The 17,648-nt window shown below is 36.4% G+C and overlaps 1 protein-coding gene across 4 annotated transcripts in view; it reads left to right on the forward strand.

Annotated features, from left to right (window-relative positions):
* UBR3 (ubiquitin protein ligase E3 component n-recognin 3) overlaps positions 1–17,648 on the forward strand; it is a 364,711-nt gene that overhangs the window by 287,658 nt on the left and 59,405 nt on the right. For all 4 annotated transcript variants that reach the window (XM_037850484.1, XM_037850488.1, XM_037850485.1 and 1 more), the window contains exon 31: positions 14,238–14,343. In XM_037850484.1, the coding sequence (XP_037706412.1) occupies positions 14,238–14,343 (106 nt within the window). The remainder of the gene's footprint in view (positions 1–14,237; positions 14,344–17,648) is intronic.

Consider the following 17,648-nt stretch of genomic DNA (forward strand, 5'->3'; position numbering starts at 1 on the left):
AGGATTAGTATTAGTTCTTCGAATGATTGGTAAAATTCCCCTGTGAAGAATTTTCTTTGGTGGGGAGTTGATGACTGATTCAGTCTTTTTGCTTGTAATTGGTCTGTTGCATCTTCTGTTCCTGAAGATTCACTATAGGTTGTTTGTGTGTTTCAAGGAATTTGTCTGTTTCATCTGGGTTGTCTAACACAGATGTTTATAGTATCCTCTTATGATCTCTTTTATCTGTGGGGGTCACTAGTAATGTCACCCCCCTCATTTCTGATTTTATTTATTTGTATCTTCTCTTTTTTTTCTTTGTCAGGTTAGCTAAGGGTTTGCCAATTTTGTTCATCTTTTCAAAGAACCAACTTTGGTTTCTTTTAATTCTCTTTTTTTTTTCAATTTCATTTATTTCTGCTCTAATCTTTGTTATATCTTTCCTTCTGCTTGTTTTTTTAATGCATTTTTTATTATGAACTTTAACATACATATATATAACAATGATAAAGTATGATTTAACAAGCAGTTAAAGGGCAAATTTCAAAGAATGTCATGGGTCACAATTTTACAACTTCAGCGATTTCCATTATTGTAAAATATATCATACATAGAGAAAGGTGTCTACTTTCAATGCGCAGCTCAACAAGTAGTTATACAGGCAATTTCGAAAATTGTTATGGGTTACAGTTCCACAGTTTCAATTCTTTCCTTATTATGCAACATAAGGTATACACATAAAGGTGAAGACTTTCAAAGCACAATTCAATGAGCAGCTATAAAGCAAATTTCAAAGGACGTTATAGGTTATGTTCCACAATGTCATTTACCTCCTTCAACCTATTCAAACACCCTAGCATCTAAATATATATTTATATAAAGTTTCAGTATTCATTGACCTTTGTTAGATCTTATCTTGTTTGTTGCTACCCCTTCCTCTCACTTACTCTCTTCCTCCATTTTCAGGGGTGTCTAGGCAGTGACCATCCTAACTTGTTGATATGAGGAAAGGGGCTGCATTTGATTGTTGTTCTTAAAGAGGCTGTTGCTTCTGGGTTTTAGGACTTGTCTGGCATAGGAACACTCTGGTGGATTTAAGTTTCTCAAAGATAAAACTTAGTGAGTGAATCTTTTATAGAATCTCAGGTAGGGACTTAGGTATTTGGGGACTACTTTTGGTAAGGGCATGGCATACTGTGGCCATTTGGGATATCTACTTCTGCTTGCATTTTGGTTAATTTGTCATTCTTTTTCTAATTCCTCCAAGTGTGCAGTTAGGGGTTTGATTTTATCTCTTTCTTCTTTCTTTCTTTGTTTTTTTTAATTCGTTTTTATTGAGATATAGTCACATACCATGCAGTCATACAAAACAAAGTGTACATTCAGTTGTTTACAGTACCAGTATATAGTTGTGCATTCATCACCAAAATTAATTTTTGACATTTTCATTACCACACACACAAAAATAATAAGAATAAAAATTAAAGTGAAAAAGAACAATTAAAGAAAAAAAGATGACTGAGTTTTTTGTTTTTTTTTTCTTCTCCCATTTTTCTACTCATTCATCCATAAACTGGACAAAGGGGAGTGTGGTCCATATGGCTTTCCCAGTCACATTGTCACCACTCATAAGCTACATTTTTATACAATCGTCCACAAGATTCATGGGTTCTGGGTTGTAGTTTAATAGTTTCAGGTATTTACTGCTAGCTATTCCAATTCATTAGAACCTAAAAATGGTTGTCTGTATTGTGTGTATGAGTGCCCACCAGAGCGACCTCTCGGCTCCTTTTGGAATCTCTCTGCCACTGAAGCTTATTTCATTTCCTTTCACATCCCCCTTTTGGTCAAGAAGATATGCTCCATCCCACGATGCCAGGTCTAGATTCCTCCCCAGGAGTCATATTCCACGTTGCCAGGGAGATTGATTCCCCTGGGTGTCAGATCCCACGTAGTGGGGAGGGTGGTGATTTCACCTGCCAAGTTGGCTTAGCTAGAGAGAGAGGGCCACATCTGAGCAACAAAGAGGCATTTGGGAGGAGGCTCTTAGGCACAATTATGGGCAGACCTAGCCTCTCCTTTGCAGCCACAGTGTTGCCAAGGGCAAGTCCTGTGGTAGAGGGCTCAGTCCATTAAACCATCAGTCCCCTATGTCTATGAACACATCAGCAACCATCGAGGCGGGGAAGCCCAACATCCCTGCATTCTCCACCAGCTCCTTAAAATTATTTTAACACACTAATCATAGGATCAAACTGGAGTACATTCACATTAAGAGGTTATAGTTACAAAAATTCCATTAAGAAACTGAAAAGCAATATTAGTTTGGGAAATAACATCTGCAACACATATAATTCATTAAAAAAAAACTTATATACAGAAATATAAAAATAAGTCTTTCATATCAATAATAGGAAGACATAAAACCTATTAGAAAAATGGGCACTTCGTAAAGCAGGATATCCAAATTGCTCACAAATATATAAAAAGATGTTCAACCTTAATGTTATAAGGGAATCTCCATTTCTGTGAGCTTGTTCCTACCATACCCATCAGAAATTAACAAACCATAGTCATTCCTGGGCATTCCCAGAATATTAAATTTACCCACGATAGCTTATCTGTTCTTACTGGTTATCGTTCCCCCTTCATTAATTGCTCTCTATTGCTAGTTCCCCTACATTCTACATTATAAACCATTTATTTTAGGAGTGTGTTGTTTAACCTCCAGGTGTTTGTGAATTTTCTAAGTCTCTGATGGTTATTGACTTCTAATTGTATTCCATTGTCATCAGAGAATGTGCCTTGAATAATTTCAAATTTTTTAAATTTATTGAGGCTTGTTTTATGTCCCAGCCTATGGTCTATTCTGGAGAAAGTTCCGTAATCACTGGAGAAGAATGTGTATCCTGGTGATTTGGGATGTAATGTTCTATATATGTCTGTTAAATCAAATTCGTTTATCAGATTGTTTAGGTTTTCAGTTTCCTTATTGGTCTTCTGTGTAGTTGATCTATCTATAGGAGAGAGTGATATGTTGAAGTCTTCCACAGTTATTGCGGAAACATCCATTGCTTCCTTTAGTTTTGCCAGTGTTTGTCTCATGTATTTTGTGGCACCATGATTGGGTGCATAAACATTTATGATTGTTATTTCTTGGTGAATTGCCCCTTTTCTTAGTATGTAGTGGCCTTCTTTGTTTCTCATAACATCCTTGCATTTAAAGTCTATTTTATCTGAGATTAATATTGCTACTCCTGCTTTCTTTTGGCTGTAGCTTACATGAAATATTTTTGCCATCTTTCACTTTCAGTTTCTTTGTGTCCCTGTGTCTAAGATGAGTCTCTTGTATGTAACATTGATGGTTGATATTTTTTTATCCATTTTGCCAATCTATATCTTTTAATTGGGGAGTTTAATCCATTTACATTCAACGTTATTACTGTGAAGGCATTTCTTGAATCAGCCATCCTATCCTTTGGTTTATGTTTATCGTATATTTTTCCCTCTCTCTCTTATTGTTCTTTAATGAACCAATATTGAATCTCTTTAGTACTGAACTTTTCTCCATATCTCTCTCTCCTTTTTTGTTTCTCTGTTGGTAGGGCTCCCTTTAGTATCTGAAGTAGGTCAGGTCTTTTATTAGCAAAATCTCTCAGCATTTGTTTTTCTGTGAAAAATTTAAGCTCTCCTTCAAATTTGAAGGAGAGCTTTGCTGGATGAAGATTCTTGGTTGGAAATTTTTCTCTCTCACAATTTTAAATATGTCATGCCACTGCCTTCTCGCCTCCATGGTGGCTGCTGAGTAGTCACTACTTAGTCAGTCAGTTGTTTAGTGTCCCTTCCTTTCAGCCTGCTTAGGACTGATCTACTGGTGATGAAGTCCCTCAGCTTTTGATTATCTGGGAATGTTTTCATCTCCCCCTCATTTTTATCCTTTAGGTGTTTGTGAATTCTCCAAGTCTCTGATGGTTATTGACTTCTATCTGTATTTCATTGTGGTCAGAGAATGTGCTTTGAACAAATTCATTTTTTAATTTTTTATTTTATTGAGGCTTGTTTTTATGTCCCCGCATACAGTCCATTCTGGAGAAAGATCCATGATCACTAGTGAAGAATGTGTGTCCCAGTGACCTGGGATGTAATATTCGATATATGTCTGTTAAAAGTCTCTATATCTCTCTCTCATTTCTTTGTTTCTCTGTCGGTAGGGCTCGCTTTAGTATCTGAAGTAGGGCAGGTCTTCTATTAGCAAACTCCCTCAGCATTTGTTTGTGAAAAATTTAAGCTCTCCCTCAAATATTTCCAGTAAAGATCACATGGTAAATATAAAGACCAATACTATTGTATTGAGGCCATGCTCTCATTGCCTGTCTGTAGTTCTTTGATTAATTCTGCCAGGAACTGTGTGTCTTCGGATCTTTTGATTTGAGTGTTTGGGTTCGGGTTCTCCATGTCGTCTGATTTTATCATATGCTTTAAGATTTTCTGTTGGTTTTGGCCTCTTGGCATTTGCTTTACTTGATCTTTAATTTGTTAGAATTGCAGCTTGGTGACATACACTTTCTCTAACTAACCAGCAGATGGTGTCCATGAGTCACTTATTCCCCTCAAGTCAGATTCCCCAACTTTGTGGTGTGTGGGGATCTGATTCTTTTGGGGTCCAATTGGTGCACTTAATTTGGGTGTGTTGCCGGTGCTGTCTGCCCTCAATGAGGGGCATGTGCCTGAGTGGTTAGGGAGGAAGGGCAGGTTTAATAATCATACCTCCCAGGTGTTCCCAGAGATTTAAGGCTGTTCTCTGCTACTGACACAAAAGTCCTTGGTATTGGCGTAGGTTCCCTGGGATTTCCGAGCAGTTCCCCCCTCCCTGCTGTGCTTTTCCGGGACCTCTGCTGAGGCGGGGAGGGCCGTGCCACGTCACAAGTGAGCGCCGGCCTCCAGGGAAGCCCTGGGCCACCGAGCTGCGTAGGAGCGTTCCCAGCCCGCTTCAAAGATGGTTGAATGGGACGCATTAACTTCCCCCTTTCACACAGCTCCGCTCTCACAGCTCCGGGACAATCAGCCGTGGGTGTATTCAAGGCCACTGTCCACGGCCGATATTGTGTCATGTGAGTGGTGCTGCGGGAAAGACTCCCTGTCAGGCTGGGTTTCTTGGCTTGGCTCTGTGCTGTGTGTACGGCCCCGGGCAGGAGTAGCCCCATCTGCTGGGGAGATGCCTGCAAGTCGTGTGTCTCCCCTTTGCTCCCCTGGACCCAAGACAATCAGCAGTGGATGTGGGAAGGGGTATCCTCCACCCCAGACACTGAGGTGTTAGTCCAGACCGCTCCTGTCTTATCTGCAGCTGTTCCCGTGCTTCTTTTTTTTTTTTTTTTTTTTAAACGCCAACCCACCATTTACCCACACCGCAGCATGGCCGAGGGATTCAGCCGACTCATTCACTCGTTTCAGAATGCAGACTCCTGGTTTCACCAAACGCACGTTCCCTGTGGCTTTAGCAGAACTTGTCCAGCTGGTGCTACTCTGGAAGTGGTGTTCTGGGTCCTTTCTGGTTTTTTATCTAGTGTTTTCCATGGAGGTGTTTTTTTCTCTGTCTCACCTAGTCGCCATCTTAGGTTCCTCCCCAGGATTCAATTTTATACATTCCCATCTTTTGACCTCCAACTTTCCTTCTGGTGACATATATGACTCTGAGCTTCCCCTTTCCACCTCATTCACATGCCATTCGGCACTGTTAGTTATTCTCACATCTTGCTACCGACACCTCTGTTCAGTTCCAAACATTTAAGTTCATCCTAGTTGAACATTCTGCTCATATTAAGCAACCGCTCTGCATTCTTAAGCCTCATCCTATATTTTGGTACCTTATAACTCATGTCTATGAGTTTACATATTATAATTAGTTCTTACCAGTGACATCCTGCAATATTTGTCCTTATGTGTCTGGCTTTTTTTACTCGGTATATTGCCCTTGGGGTTTTGTCATCAACCCTTTTTTTTTTTTTTTTTAAGATGGTTTTGTTCACACACCATACATTCCATCAATGGTTCTCTGTATGGTCACATATTTATGTGTTCACCACCTTCACCACTGTCTATGTAAGGGCATCTACATTTCTTCCATAAGGCAGGAGGGAGAGTCAAAGAAGGTAGAGAGGCAAAAGAAAGAGGAAAAAAAAATGACAGCTAGGAAGTAGCCAAAGGAAAAGTAACCTTAAATCAAAGTAAAGAGTCAGACAACACCACCAATGTCAAGTGTCTAACATGCCTCCCCCATCCCTGCCTCTTATCTGCATTTACCTTGGTATATCGCCTTTGTTACATTAAAGGAAGCATAATACAATGATTCTGTTAGTTACAGTCTCTAGTTTACGTTGATTGCATCCCTCGCCCAATGCCTCCCCATTTTTAACACCTCGCAAGGTTGATGTTTGCTTGTTCTCCCTCGTAAAAGAACATATTTGTACATTTTATCACAATTGTTGAACACCCTAGGTTTCACCAAGTTACACAGTCCCATTCTTTATCTTTCCTCCTTTCTTCTGGTGTCTCACATGCTCCCAACCTTCCTCTCTCAACCGTATTCATAGTTATCTTTGTTCAGTATACTTACATCGCTGTGCTACCATCTCCCAAAATTGTGTTCCAAACCACACACTCCTGTCTTCTCCTGTCACTCTGTAGTGCTCCCTTTAGTATTTCCTGTAGGGCAGGTGTCTTGTTCACAAAGTCTTTCATTGTCTGTTTGTTGGAAAATATTTTGAGCTCTCCCTCATATTTGAAGGACAGCTTTGCCGGATATAGGATTCTTGGTTGGCGGTTTTTCTCTTTCAATATCTTAAATATATCACACCACTTCCTTCTTGCCTCCGTGGTTTCTGCTGAGAGATCCGCACATAGTCTTATTAAGCTTCCTTTGTATGTGATGGATTGCTTTTCAATTGCTGCTTTCAGGATTCTCTCTTTGTCTTTGACATTTGATAATCTGATTATTAAGTGTCTTGGCAAAGGCCTATTCAGATCTATTCTGTTTGGAGTACGCTGCGCTTCTTGGATCTGTAATTTTATGTCTTTCATAAGAGATGGGAAATTTTCATTGATTATTTCCTCTATTATTGCCTCTGCCCCTTTTCCCTTTTCTTCTCCTTCTGTAATGATACATACATTATTGTACTTTGTTTCATCCTTAAGTTCCTGGAGACGTTGCTCATATTTTTTCATTCTTTTCTCCATCTGCTCCTTTGCGTGTAGGCTTTCAGGTGTTTTGTTCCCCAGTTCTTGAGTGTTTTCTTCTGCCTCTTGAGATCTGCTCTTGTATGTTTCCATTGTGTCTTTCATCTCTTGTGTTGTGCCTTTCATTTCCATAGATTCTACTAGTTTTTTTTTTTGAACTTTTGATTTCTGCGTTATGTATGCCCAGTGTTTTCTTTACAGCCTCTATCTCTTTTGCGAAATATTCTCTAAACTTTTTGAATCGATTTAGCATTAGTTGTTTAAATTCCTGTATCTCAGTTGAAGTGTACGTTTGTTTCTTTGACTGGGCCATAGCTTCGTTTTTCTTAGTGTAGGTTGTAGTTTTCTGTTGTCTAGGCATCTGACCTCCTAGACGACCCCAGTCAGGTTTTCCCAGACAAGAACAGGCTCAGGTCACAGAAGAAGGAAATATTCATTATCTGGTTTCCCTGATGGTTTTTCTTAGAGGATTGATACACCCGTGCTTTTCTGCCTGGCAGGTGCAGCTGTCAGCCTGTCACTGGCTGGTGTAAGAGGGTGTGGCCTGTGGCTCTCCTCCAACAGGCTTTGGGGTCTGGTTCTGGAAAGGCAGGCAGTAGCGCTGGGCCCCTCCCTTTCCTCTTGGGAAGCTGTGCCCCCTCCAGAGAGGTCAGTTGCATATCAATAAGTTCTTTGTTTCTCTGACTCTGCTGATCAAAGTGTTTTGATTTTAAAATGGCTGAGGTTTTCTCCACAGAGAGAGAAAGGGACAGAAAAGCTCCCAGGTTCACCTGTCAGCCAGAGATAGCACCCGATCCTCTGGGCTCCCTGTCCTGAGACAGATATGTCCCCTGACTCTCCCAAAGTCAGTTGTCACCAAAAGCCTCTGTCTGCTTGTTGAGGATTTGCTGTCTGTATTGATCAGTTAACATTAAAACCCCAGTTGGAGCTGAGCTGAGAGAGTGCTGCTCTCTAGCACTGCGAGGCTTCCGTGAGGCAGGGGCTCTCAGCTCTCAGCGCAGGTCCATAGTTATACTTACAGATTTTATACTGTGATCTCGGGCATTCCTCCCAATTCAGGTTGGTGGATGATGAGGACAGTCATGTTTTCTCCCTGCAGTTATTCCAGGTTATTTACTAGTTTTTTGGTCATTTATGAATTGTTCTGGGGGGGGACTAACAGTCTTCCACTCCTCTCTATGCCGCCATCTTAGCTCCTCCCCAAGTCACCTAACTTTTTATCTTATTGTGGAAATGGGGATGATGATACCTGTGCTAACATGGTTAATGTATTGATCGAATGGTATTAGGTATATGAACTAAAGTATTTTACATATAATATCATGTTATTTTGTTATGTTTGTTATGTGATGTGATATGTTGTGTTGTGTTATGTTATACTTATTAAACTTGTCCCCTAACCCTTTTAAATTCCTATTATAATGCAACTTTCCCCTGTGCCTTTGCCTGGAATGGCTAGGAGTGAAATAAGAAGAGATGAGACAGCTCCCTTTCACTCGATAGCATGAACCTCCTGTCTCTTGGGAACCAGAACTACTGATCTTCCCTTCCTCTTAGACTTGCTCCCAGACCACACTCAGGATCCCCCTTTCCCATCTCTCCAGTGCTCATTTCTCAGAGGTGTACAGAGGAACCGAGGGAAGCTGGCTGTGCTGTAGGAGGTGTACACTCACATCTACTACATTCACCTTAGGATAAGTGAGTCAGAGCCATTTCCTTGCTTTTGTTATTCAGTTACAGAGAAATTGAGATTTTTTTCTCTTATAGTCTTTTAGCTACTTGAGATTTCTTCTACTATTATTTAGCCCATGATGATTAGACTTGTGAGTGAAATCTTGAATCATCTGGAAATGCAGACCCAGGTAAGTTTACCTTAGGTACATTTTAACAGTGGTACAATTTAAGATTTGTAAGTTTATAAAATTCTTTAGGATAACTCTTCTCTTTAATATGTCATGCCTTATGACCAGTTTGAGTAAGAAATAACTTACCAGCTTTAGATTTCTTACATGTTTAGAAATAACTGACAGAGACACAGAATTTCCAAGCTAGTACTGAGCTCAGTGAACTTAAGTTTCAAAAGCTCTTTTGAAAGATTTTAGTATATGACACTTTTGGATTTCAGTTTTCTTTATTTCCCTGAGGTCATAAAAATTGGCATAATAGTGTTTCTTCAGTGTATCTGTAAATGTGTGTTGTATGTTTGGTACACAAATACATACATGTAAAACTCTTAATTGTACAATAAATTTGAAATTAGGTTTTATTTTATAGATTTTTTGGTAGTTACCTTAATCATAATGTTGCTAAAAATAGAAGGAATTGTTAAATCTTACTTTTTTTGTTCTAGCTGAGGGTTTTCGTAATTAAATCATAGGTTTTCTTAAGGACAAACAGATCTTTCAGTATTATTAGTTTTAGTAATGATGTGTCTGCCTTGTGATTAAGCACATTATTATACCATAGACTTGTCTCAGTTGTGAAGGATTTGGTTAGGTATTTCAGAAAATAGAATTTTGTGTCTCAGGTGAGTTGTCACAGCAACCAGCACAAGAAAGAAGATGATAGAAGCAAGTAGGTCAAGCACAGCTTTAGTAGTTAGAATTGAGAGGTCATTCTCTTCTGGGGCAATGAAATTAGGGCTGATTAATTGGCCTACTTTTTGGTTACTGAGCCAGTATGTCATTATGACAGAAAATGAAAAGTATAAAAACATCATTAATTTTATGTTTATATTGCATTTTTTTAGGGTTGTGAATTTATTCCTATCATATTCACCATACTTTTTATCTTTTTTAATACTTGACTACATGCCAAGCACTGTGCTAGCGTATGAGGTACAAAGATGAAAAGTCACAACTGTCTTCTTCAAAGATATCTCACTATTTAATAGGAGAAGAAAGCATGAAAAGTATTTATAGGGAGATATAAGAAGTGCTAAAATAGAGTTAACTCAAGGTATGAAGGATGCACAAAGCAAGGGCTGATCAGAACTATCTGAGGTATCACAGAAAACCTTCCAGAGTTGACCCTTGAACTGTCTCTTGAAAGAAGCATCTCATATGCCTGGAGGACAGTTAAGGTACTGTTCTAGACTGAGACTGCAAATCACACAGAGACAGAATGAGACAGCATAACATATTGGGGAGAATAGTTGGGAAGGGAAAGGGAGGAAGGAAGGAATAGTCTGAAATAAGAAATAAACCTGAAAAAGAAGACAGGTGCTATACCACGAAGGGCTTTCTATACCATTTCAAGGAATTTGGCCTCTATTAGTTCAGTGGTTCTCCAATCAGTTATGAGATAAATGTAGGTAGATATATTATTTAGAGGGATTGGAAGGTGGTGAAACAAAAGATATAGAGCTGAGCAGGAATTCTGCTGAGTAATCCAAGTGAAAAATAATGTGATGGTGGCATGGAAGAGAAGAGGATGGATCAAAAGAGGCAGAACCAATAGGATTAGTGATTGGTGGTCAGTTGGATATGAAGGGCAAGTATGTGGAAAGGATGACTACCAGGTTTTACCTTGGAAGTTTACATAGACACTGGTCTCATTCACTCAAATATAAGAGGAAATCTTACATTTTGTAATTCTTTAATCATGGTAGGGGCTAGGAAAATAGGTGGATTGCAGTATTATTTCTTTGCTGGCCATGGTTTTAATACAAAATAGGTTAGTAAAATTCCGACTTCTGTGTTTTAGATTAAATCAGTGAAATTTGTGGATTATTGACCTTCATCATGAAAGGAGATATTAAAAAGCTTTGATCCAGTTAACATCTATTATATAAAAAAAATGCAAAACTCTCCACCTTGTAACTTAAGTTAATCTTAATATACTTCTGCTAGAAAAATTTCGTCTTTTAAACACTTTTAAGTTTTGATTTTTAAAGCCCTTTTTATTGTAAATTATGAATCAACTTAGTAAAAACAGTCTCCTTATGCATAATACAATAAAAATAAGTTAATAATATATCTTTCATCATGTTATTCCTACACTAAAACTTCCCTTTTGAGGATATTTATAAAAAGTGTGGTGTTTATATTGGTGTTAAAAAAAGAATGGAATCCTTAGTTTCCTGACACTCAAAAAATATTAAATTAAAAAGGTAGATTAGAATGTGAATGTTAGTATATATGCAACATTTTTAAGTTTAGTCTTTGTCATTTCTGCAAGACTCTCTTAACTATATTTTCCCCCAATTATACTGGGTCTAATAAAACTGATACTTAACTCTGAACATAGTTTAAAATGGGACAGGTTGCAATATTTCACAAATATTAAAAATGCTTAAAAAATCAAAGATTAAGAAATTACCTGTTATGTATAGACAACATTGCATTTCCATTTATTGTTTTTGTTTTGTTCTTAAAAAAGAATATCTTAACTAGCTATTAGGGAGATGCAAATTAAGACCACAATGAGATACCATCTGACACTAATTAGAATGGCTGCCATTAAACAAACAGGTAACTACAAATGCTGGAGAGGATGTGGAGAAATTGGAATTCTCATTTATTATTGGTGGGACTGTATAACGGTTCAGCCACTCTGGAAGACAGTCTGGCAGCTCCTTAGAAAACTAGATACAGAGTTACCCTTCGATCCAGCAATTGCACTTCTCAGTATATACCCGGAAGATCTGAAAGCAGTGACACAAACAGATATCTGCATGCCAGTGTTCATAGCAGCCAATATTCACAATTGCCAAGAGATGGAAACAACCCAAATGTCCTCAATAGATGGAAACAACCCAAATGTCCTCAATAGATGAGTGGATAAACAAAATGTGGTATATACACACAATGGAATACTACGTGGCAGTAAGAAAGAACAATGTCGTGAAACTTATGACAACATGGATGAACCTTGAAGACATAATGCGGAGCCAAATAAGCCAGGCACAAAAAGAGAAATATTATATGTTATCATTAATGTGAACACTGAAAAATGTAAAATAAATGGTTTATAATGTAGAATGTAGGAGACCTAGCGATAGAGAGCAAATAGTGAGGAGGGGACGATAACCTAATAAGAACAGAAAAGTTATTGTGGGTAAATTTAACGTTCTGGGAATGCTCGGGAATGACTAAGGTTTGTTAATTTCTGATGGGTATGGTAGGAACAAGTTCACAGAAATGTAGTTACCTTAGGTTATCTTTTTTTCTTATTCCTTTGTTGGGTTATAGTCTATATTTTCTTGGGGTAGAGTAGGAACATGTTGGAAGTAATGTAGTTATTTTAGGTTATTTGTTTTTTCTTATTTCTTTGTTTTGGTTTTATTTGAATTTTTTTTTTTATTGTCTGCTTTTTTAAAGATTTTTTGATAAAGTTAATTTAAAAAAAAAATATGCAGAGCACCCCTGAGGAGCTGGGGGAAAATGCAGAGTTGTTGGGCTTCCTCACCTGGATGGTTGCTGATGTTCTCACAAACATTGAGGACTGACAGTTTGATGTGCTGAACCCTCTGTCACGGGACTTGCCCTCAAGAAGCCTGTTACTGCAAAGGAGAGACTAGGACTGCTTATAATTGTGCCTAAGAGTCTCCCCCTGAATCCCTCTTTGTTGCTCAGATGTGGTCCTCTCTCTCTAGCTAAGCCAACTTGGCAGGTGAAATCACTGCCCTCCCCCCTACGTGGGATCTGACACTTAGGGGTGTAAATCTCCCTGGCAACGCAGAATGTGAGTCCCCAGGGAGGAATCTGGACCCAGCATCGTGGGATTGAGAACATCTTCTTTACCAAAAGGGGGATGTGAAATGAAATGAAATAAAGTTTCAGTGGCTGAGATTTCAAATGGAGTTGAGAGGTCACTCTGGTGGGCATTCTTATGCACAATAATAGATAACTCTTTTTAAGTTTTAATGAATATCTGAAACTATCAAACTACAACCCAGTAGCCTTGAAGCTTGAAGACATAGGTATAACATTGTAGCTTACAAGGGGTGACAATTTGATTGTGAAAGCCTTGTGGATCACACTCCCCTTTATCCAGTGTATGGATGGATGAGTAGAAAAATGGGGGCAAAAAAAGTAAAGGAAAAATAGGGCAGGAGATGGGGGGATGATTTGGGTGTTCTTTTTTTATTCTTTTTTTTTTAATTCTTATTTTCACTTTTTCTGGTACAAGGAAAATGTTTAAAAAATAGATTGGGGTGATAAATGAAAAACTATATGATGGTAATGTGAACAATTGATTGTTTACTTTGGATGATTGTATGGTGTGTGAATAAATCTTAATAGAAAAAGGAATATCTTAAATTCATCTGAAATCTGGGTACTGGATTCATTTTTAATTTTAGGGTTAAAATATTAAATTTGTATAGTATCAGTTCTATGCTGTGTATATATTACTGTACTTTTGAAGTTTTCTTCTACAGGTAGCTTAAAATTCTACTCAATGAGGCAGACAGATCTTTAACAAATATTTACTAATTTTCAAAATTATGTTTTAAATTACATGGTTTAGGAAAAACTAATGTTTTAAAAATTTAGACTTAAAGTAGAAGTAATAATTCATGTTCACAAAAGATTTTTGCCTTGCCATTTGATTATAAACCATCTATTGTGTAAATCTAAGCATGGCTAATAATTTGATGTTTCTAAAGCTACCTTGAATAAAGTGAACACTTTATTTGAGGTTTCTCTGTGAGGGTAGAGTATTATAGATAACAGTAAATTTTGGTTATGAAGGAACCACAACAAAGAGAAATCACTAGTTGGCAAGGCTGCAACATGATGTCAAGGAAAAGTAAGGTCAAGGTCTGGAACAGAAAATGCAGAAAACAAACCATTCCTATTAAGAGGAAGCATAACAACAGTCCAGATTCTAGTAGACATTATTTAGGAACATATTTCATATTTCATGTTTAGCTTAAAAGAGAACATGAAGTAGATGTTACTTGAACTTGGTGAATTATAATAGGAAACAGATTTCTTTGTGAATTAACTAGAAATTTTGACATAATTTTGTTCTCAAGAATTGAGTGACCTTTCTAACTGCCTTTTCTCCGATTTATTTAGATCAGTTGTTCCATGTTTTAGCCTTGCACATGCGGCTTTATAGCATTGATTCAGAATATAATCCCTGGAGAAAACTCACTCAATTAATAGAGGAGATGAATTCACGGTAAGTATTCTTGAAAAATTAAAGTCACTTAAAACTATTTTTGAAAAATAGTTAAGTACAAAAATAGGATTAGAATTTCTTTATAAATGCATGAATTTTTAACATTTTCTTTATGAAACACTAATATAGAATACAGATTGAAAACAGTTTAACATTATACTCTGTAAAAATTGCATAAAAATCTTTTAAAATTCCCACTGGTTTTGTATAGATAAAATATTTAAATAGAGGTACATACTGGCTGATTGTCCCTCTTTTTATGTCAGAATTGGTCATTGGGTTCAGGTAGTTTTATCTGATCCCTCCATTATAAAGTTCCCCATCAGCCTTTCACATAATGGTGTTAGCGACTACTGCCTTCAATAGAGTATTTCATTAGGTGCTGCAAAATAGTGATTTAAAAGAAAAAAAAAAATCATTCCTTCTAGTTTATTAGCTGGAATTTTTCTATAAAAAAGAACTATCCTGTATCTACTATTTGATTACTCTGAAATATAGTTTGGCAGGATGAATGCTTGACTCTTTCCTAATTTAAAAATTTTCAAAGTAATAAGTTGAATTTGATGTTCTGGCAACTTCCAGCGGCAACCAGTAAATTATTGTTGGTTCGTTGTTTTATGAACTCATAGATATCTATATTGGATGTGTTTCAACCATTGCAGTCATCCTTCTTTTGAATGCAAACTACCTTATTTCAGACTAGTCAGAATCCCTTCATGTTATCTGTTTTGTATTTTTGACATGAGCCATATAGACTTTGATAATATTCTTGTTTTCTGGGACAAGTTGACCCAGGTTCATCTTGTACATTTTCCTACTCCAGACCTGGAATCTATGAAGTTTCTTTTAAATGGGAAATGATAGTTAGAGACCACCATCTGGGTATTGAAGAGTGTTCATAACTACTGGATTATTATTGCTTCTAGGCCATTTCAGTGGACAAGATTAGGAAATATTTTTTTAAGGAGAAAAAATATTGAGTAATACTGTTGTTTCTAATGTAAACATAAGATTGTTATTTGCATCTTTTTTCTCTTGTTTTCTGAAAATCTTGGTTCCTATTGATAGTAACATTTGCATAACCTGAAGTATACCTACAATTATTATTAAAAAAAGATACCAAAATTACTACTAATCGTAAGTCCTTTTTGTAACACTAAAATACGTAGCACTAAGGGTATATAATCAAAATACTATGTTTTTAAGTCACTTGAAGTAATTTTTTTTCTGGTGTGGTTATGCCATTAGCTTGATGTGTAGTTAGGCTCATTTGTTTTGGTTCTTTTTTCCCCACTCAATTTTTAAAGATGATCTTTTTCCCTTTTAATTAATTTCTTTTTAATTATATAAAGCATATTTTTCCAAGTAAAAACTATGTAGCATGGTAAATTCAGAGACATCTTGCTTCCATTCCTGTCTCTTTTCCCCTTTCCAGTCACCCCCTTACACTTTATTAGTTTTTGATATATGTATCCTTTTATTATTTGTTATTCAAAATAAATGTTTATATAAAAATAAATGTACATATTTTTCCATCCGCCCTCCGTTTTTAATTTGAAGAGTACCATTCTATAAAACTGTTCTTGTATTTTTCTCTTTTCATTTAACAATAAATGCTGATAATTACTCCATAGCAGTAGGTAGAGAGATTCTTCATTCCTGTTTAAGCTGCATAGGACTGCACTATGTAGATACACTGTATTTTATTAAACCATTCCCTTTTGATGGATATTTGGGTTGTTTCTAGTATTTTGCAATTATGTATAATGATGCAATAAATAGCATTGGGTACATATGTCACCTCATATCTTTGGGATAGGTTCCTAGAAATGGAATTGCTAAGTAGGTAGATATATCTGTAATTTAGTTATATATTGCTGAACCTCTCTCCATAGACTTTTTTTTTTAATCATTTTGTATTCCTACCAGCAGTATCAAAGAGTGCTGTTAACTCACAGCCTGGCCAACAGAGTATGTTGTCACTTTAGGATTTTTGCCAAACCAATACATTAGAAATAGTATCCAGTGTCATTTTAATTTGCATTTATTTCTCTTATGGTGAATGAGGTTCAGCTTATTTTCTTATATTTAATGGCCATTTCCATTTATTTATTTTTTCCTTTTTTTATGAACTCTCTAATCTGTTGCCCTTTAAAAAAAAACAATTGTAGGTCTTTTTCCTCTCCATTTTTAGGACCTGTTACTGTAATATAGATATTAGCCCATTGTGATATAAGCTGCAAATGTATTTTACTAGATTGTCAAATGCATGTTTTTTTTGTTGTTGTTGTTCTTTATGCTGTTTTTGTTTTTTGGGTTTTGCTATGCAAAAGATTTTTTTAATGTTGTCAATATTTGTTAATCTTTTATCATAGTTAGACTTTTCCTCATTTCCTGTTTATAAAGGAATTCACTCATGTTTTCTTCTATGGTTTCTATGGATTTCAATTTTTCTATTTAGATTGTTAATCCGTTTGGAGTTAATCATGGTGTATGGCATAAGGAATGAATTCAGTTTTATTTGTTTTCCATATAGCTATTGACCATTTGTATATCCTGTTTCTTACTGATTTATAGAAATTCTTTATAAAGGTTAGATACAAGCTTTTTGTTGGTTACACATGTTGTAAATAACTTCTCCCATTCTGTTACCTTTTTTTTTTTTTTTTTTTAGAGTCTTCTCTTGGACAGAAGTTTTTAAAATTTAATTTAATTTAAAAATGGACTAATTACAATCTATTCTTTTACTGCAGTGCTTTTTGTGTTCTGTTTAAGAAATCTTTGGCTACCATAGGTCATGAAAATGTTTTCTTATATTATCTTCTAGAAGTTTTACTATTTTTCCTTTCATATTTAGCTCTCTAATCCATCTAGATTTGATTTCTGTATTAAGTATGGGTTAATATTAATTATTTCTCACATGAATATTCAATTAAGCCAGCACAATTTATAATAAAGACTACCCTTTCCCCACTGCTCTGCAATGCCACTTCTCCTGTAAATCCATTATCCAGATATGTATGGGTCTGGAGAAGGCAAAGCAGAAGGACACTTGATAACTAAATGGTATCAACCATTGACATATGAAAAGCATAGTGCAGTATTGCTTTTTTAGAGAGATTGTACCTATATGTACTTTCACTGGCAGTGTAAGAACATTTCTATTTTTCTCAAGTGTGAGTATTACCATTTTAAAAATATTGTTTTTCTACTATGATAGATAAAAAATGTGATCCCAAAGTAATAGAAATTTATTCAATTTCCAGTGACATTTAGTATTTTCATATTTATTAGCTATTTTTATA

This window comes from Choloepus didactylus, chromosome 9 (genome assembly GCF_015220235.1).
Source record: "Choloepus didactylus isolate mChoDid1 chromosome 9, mChoDid1.pri, whole genome shotgun sequence".
NCBI lineage: Eukaryota > Metazoa > Chordata > Mammalia > Pilosa > Megalonychidae > Choloepus > Choloepus didactylus.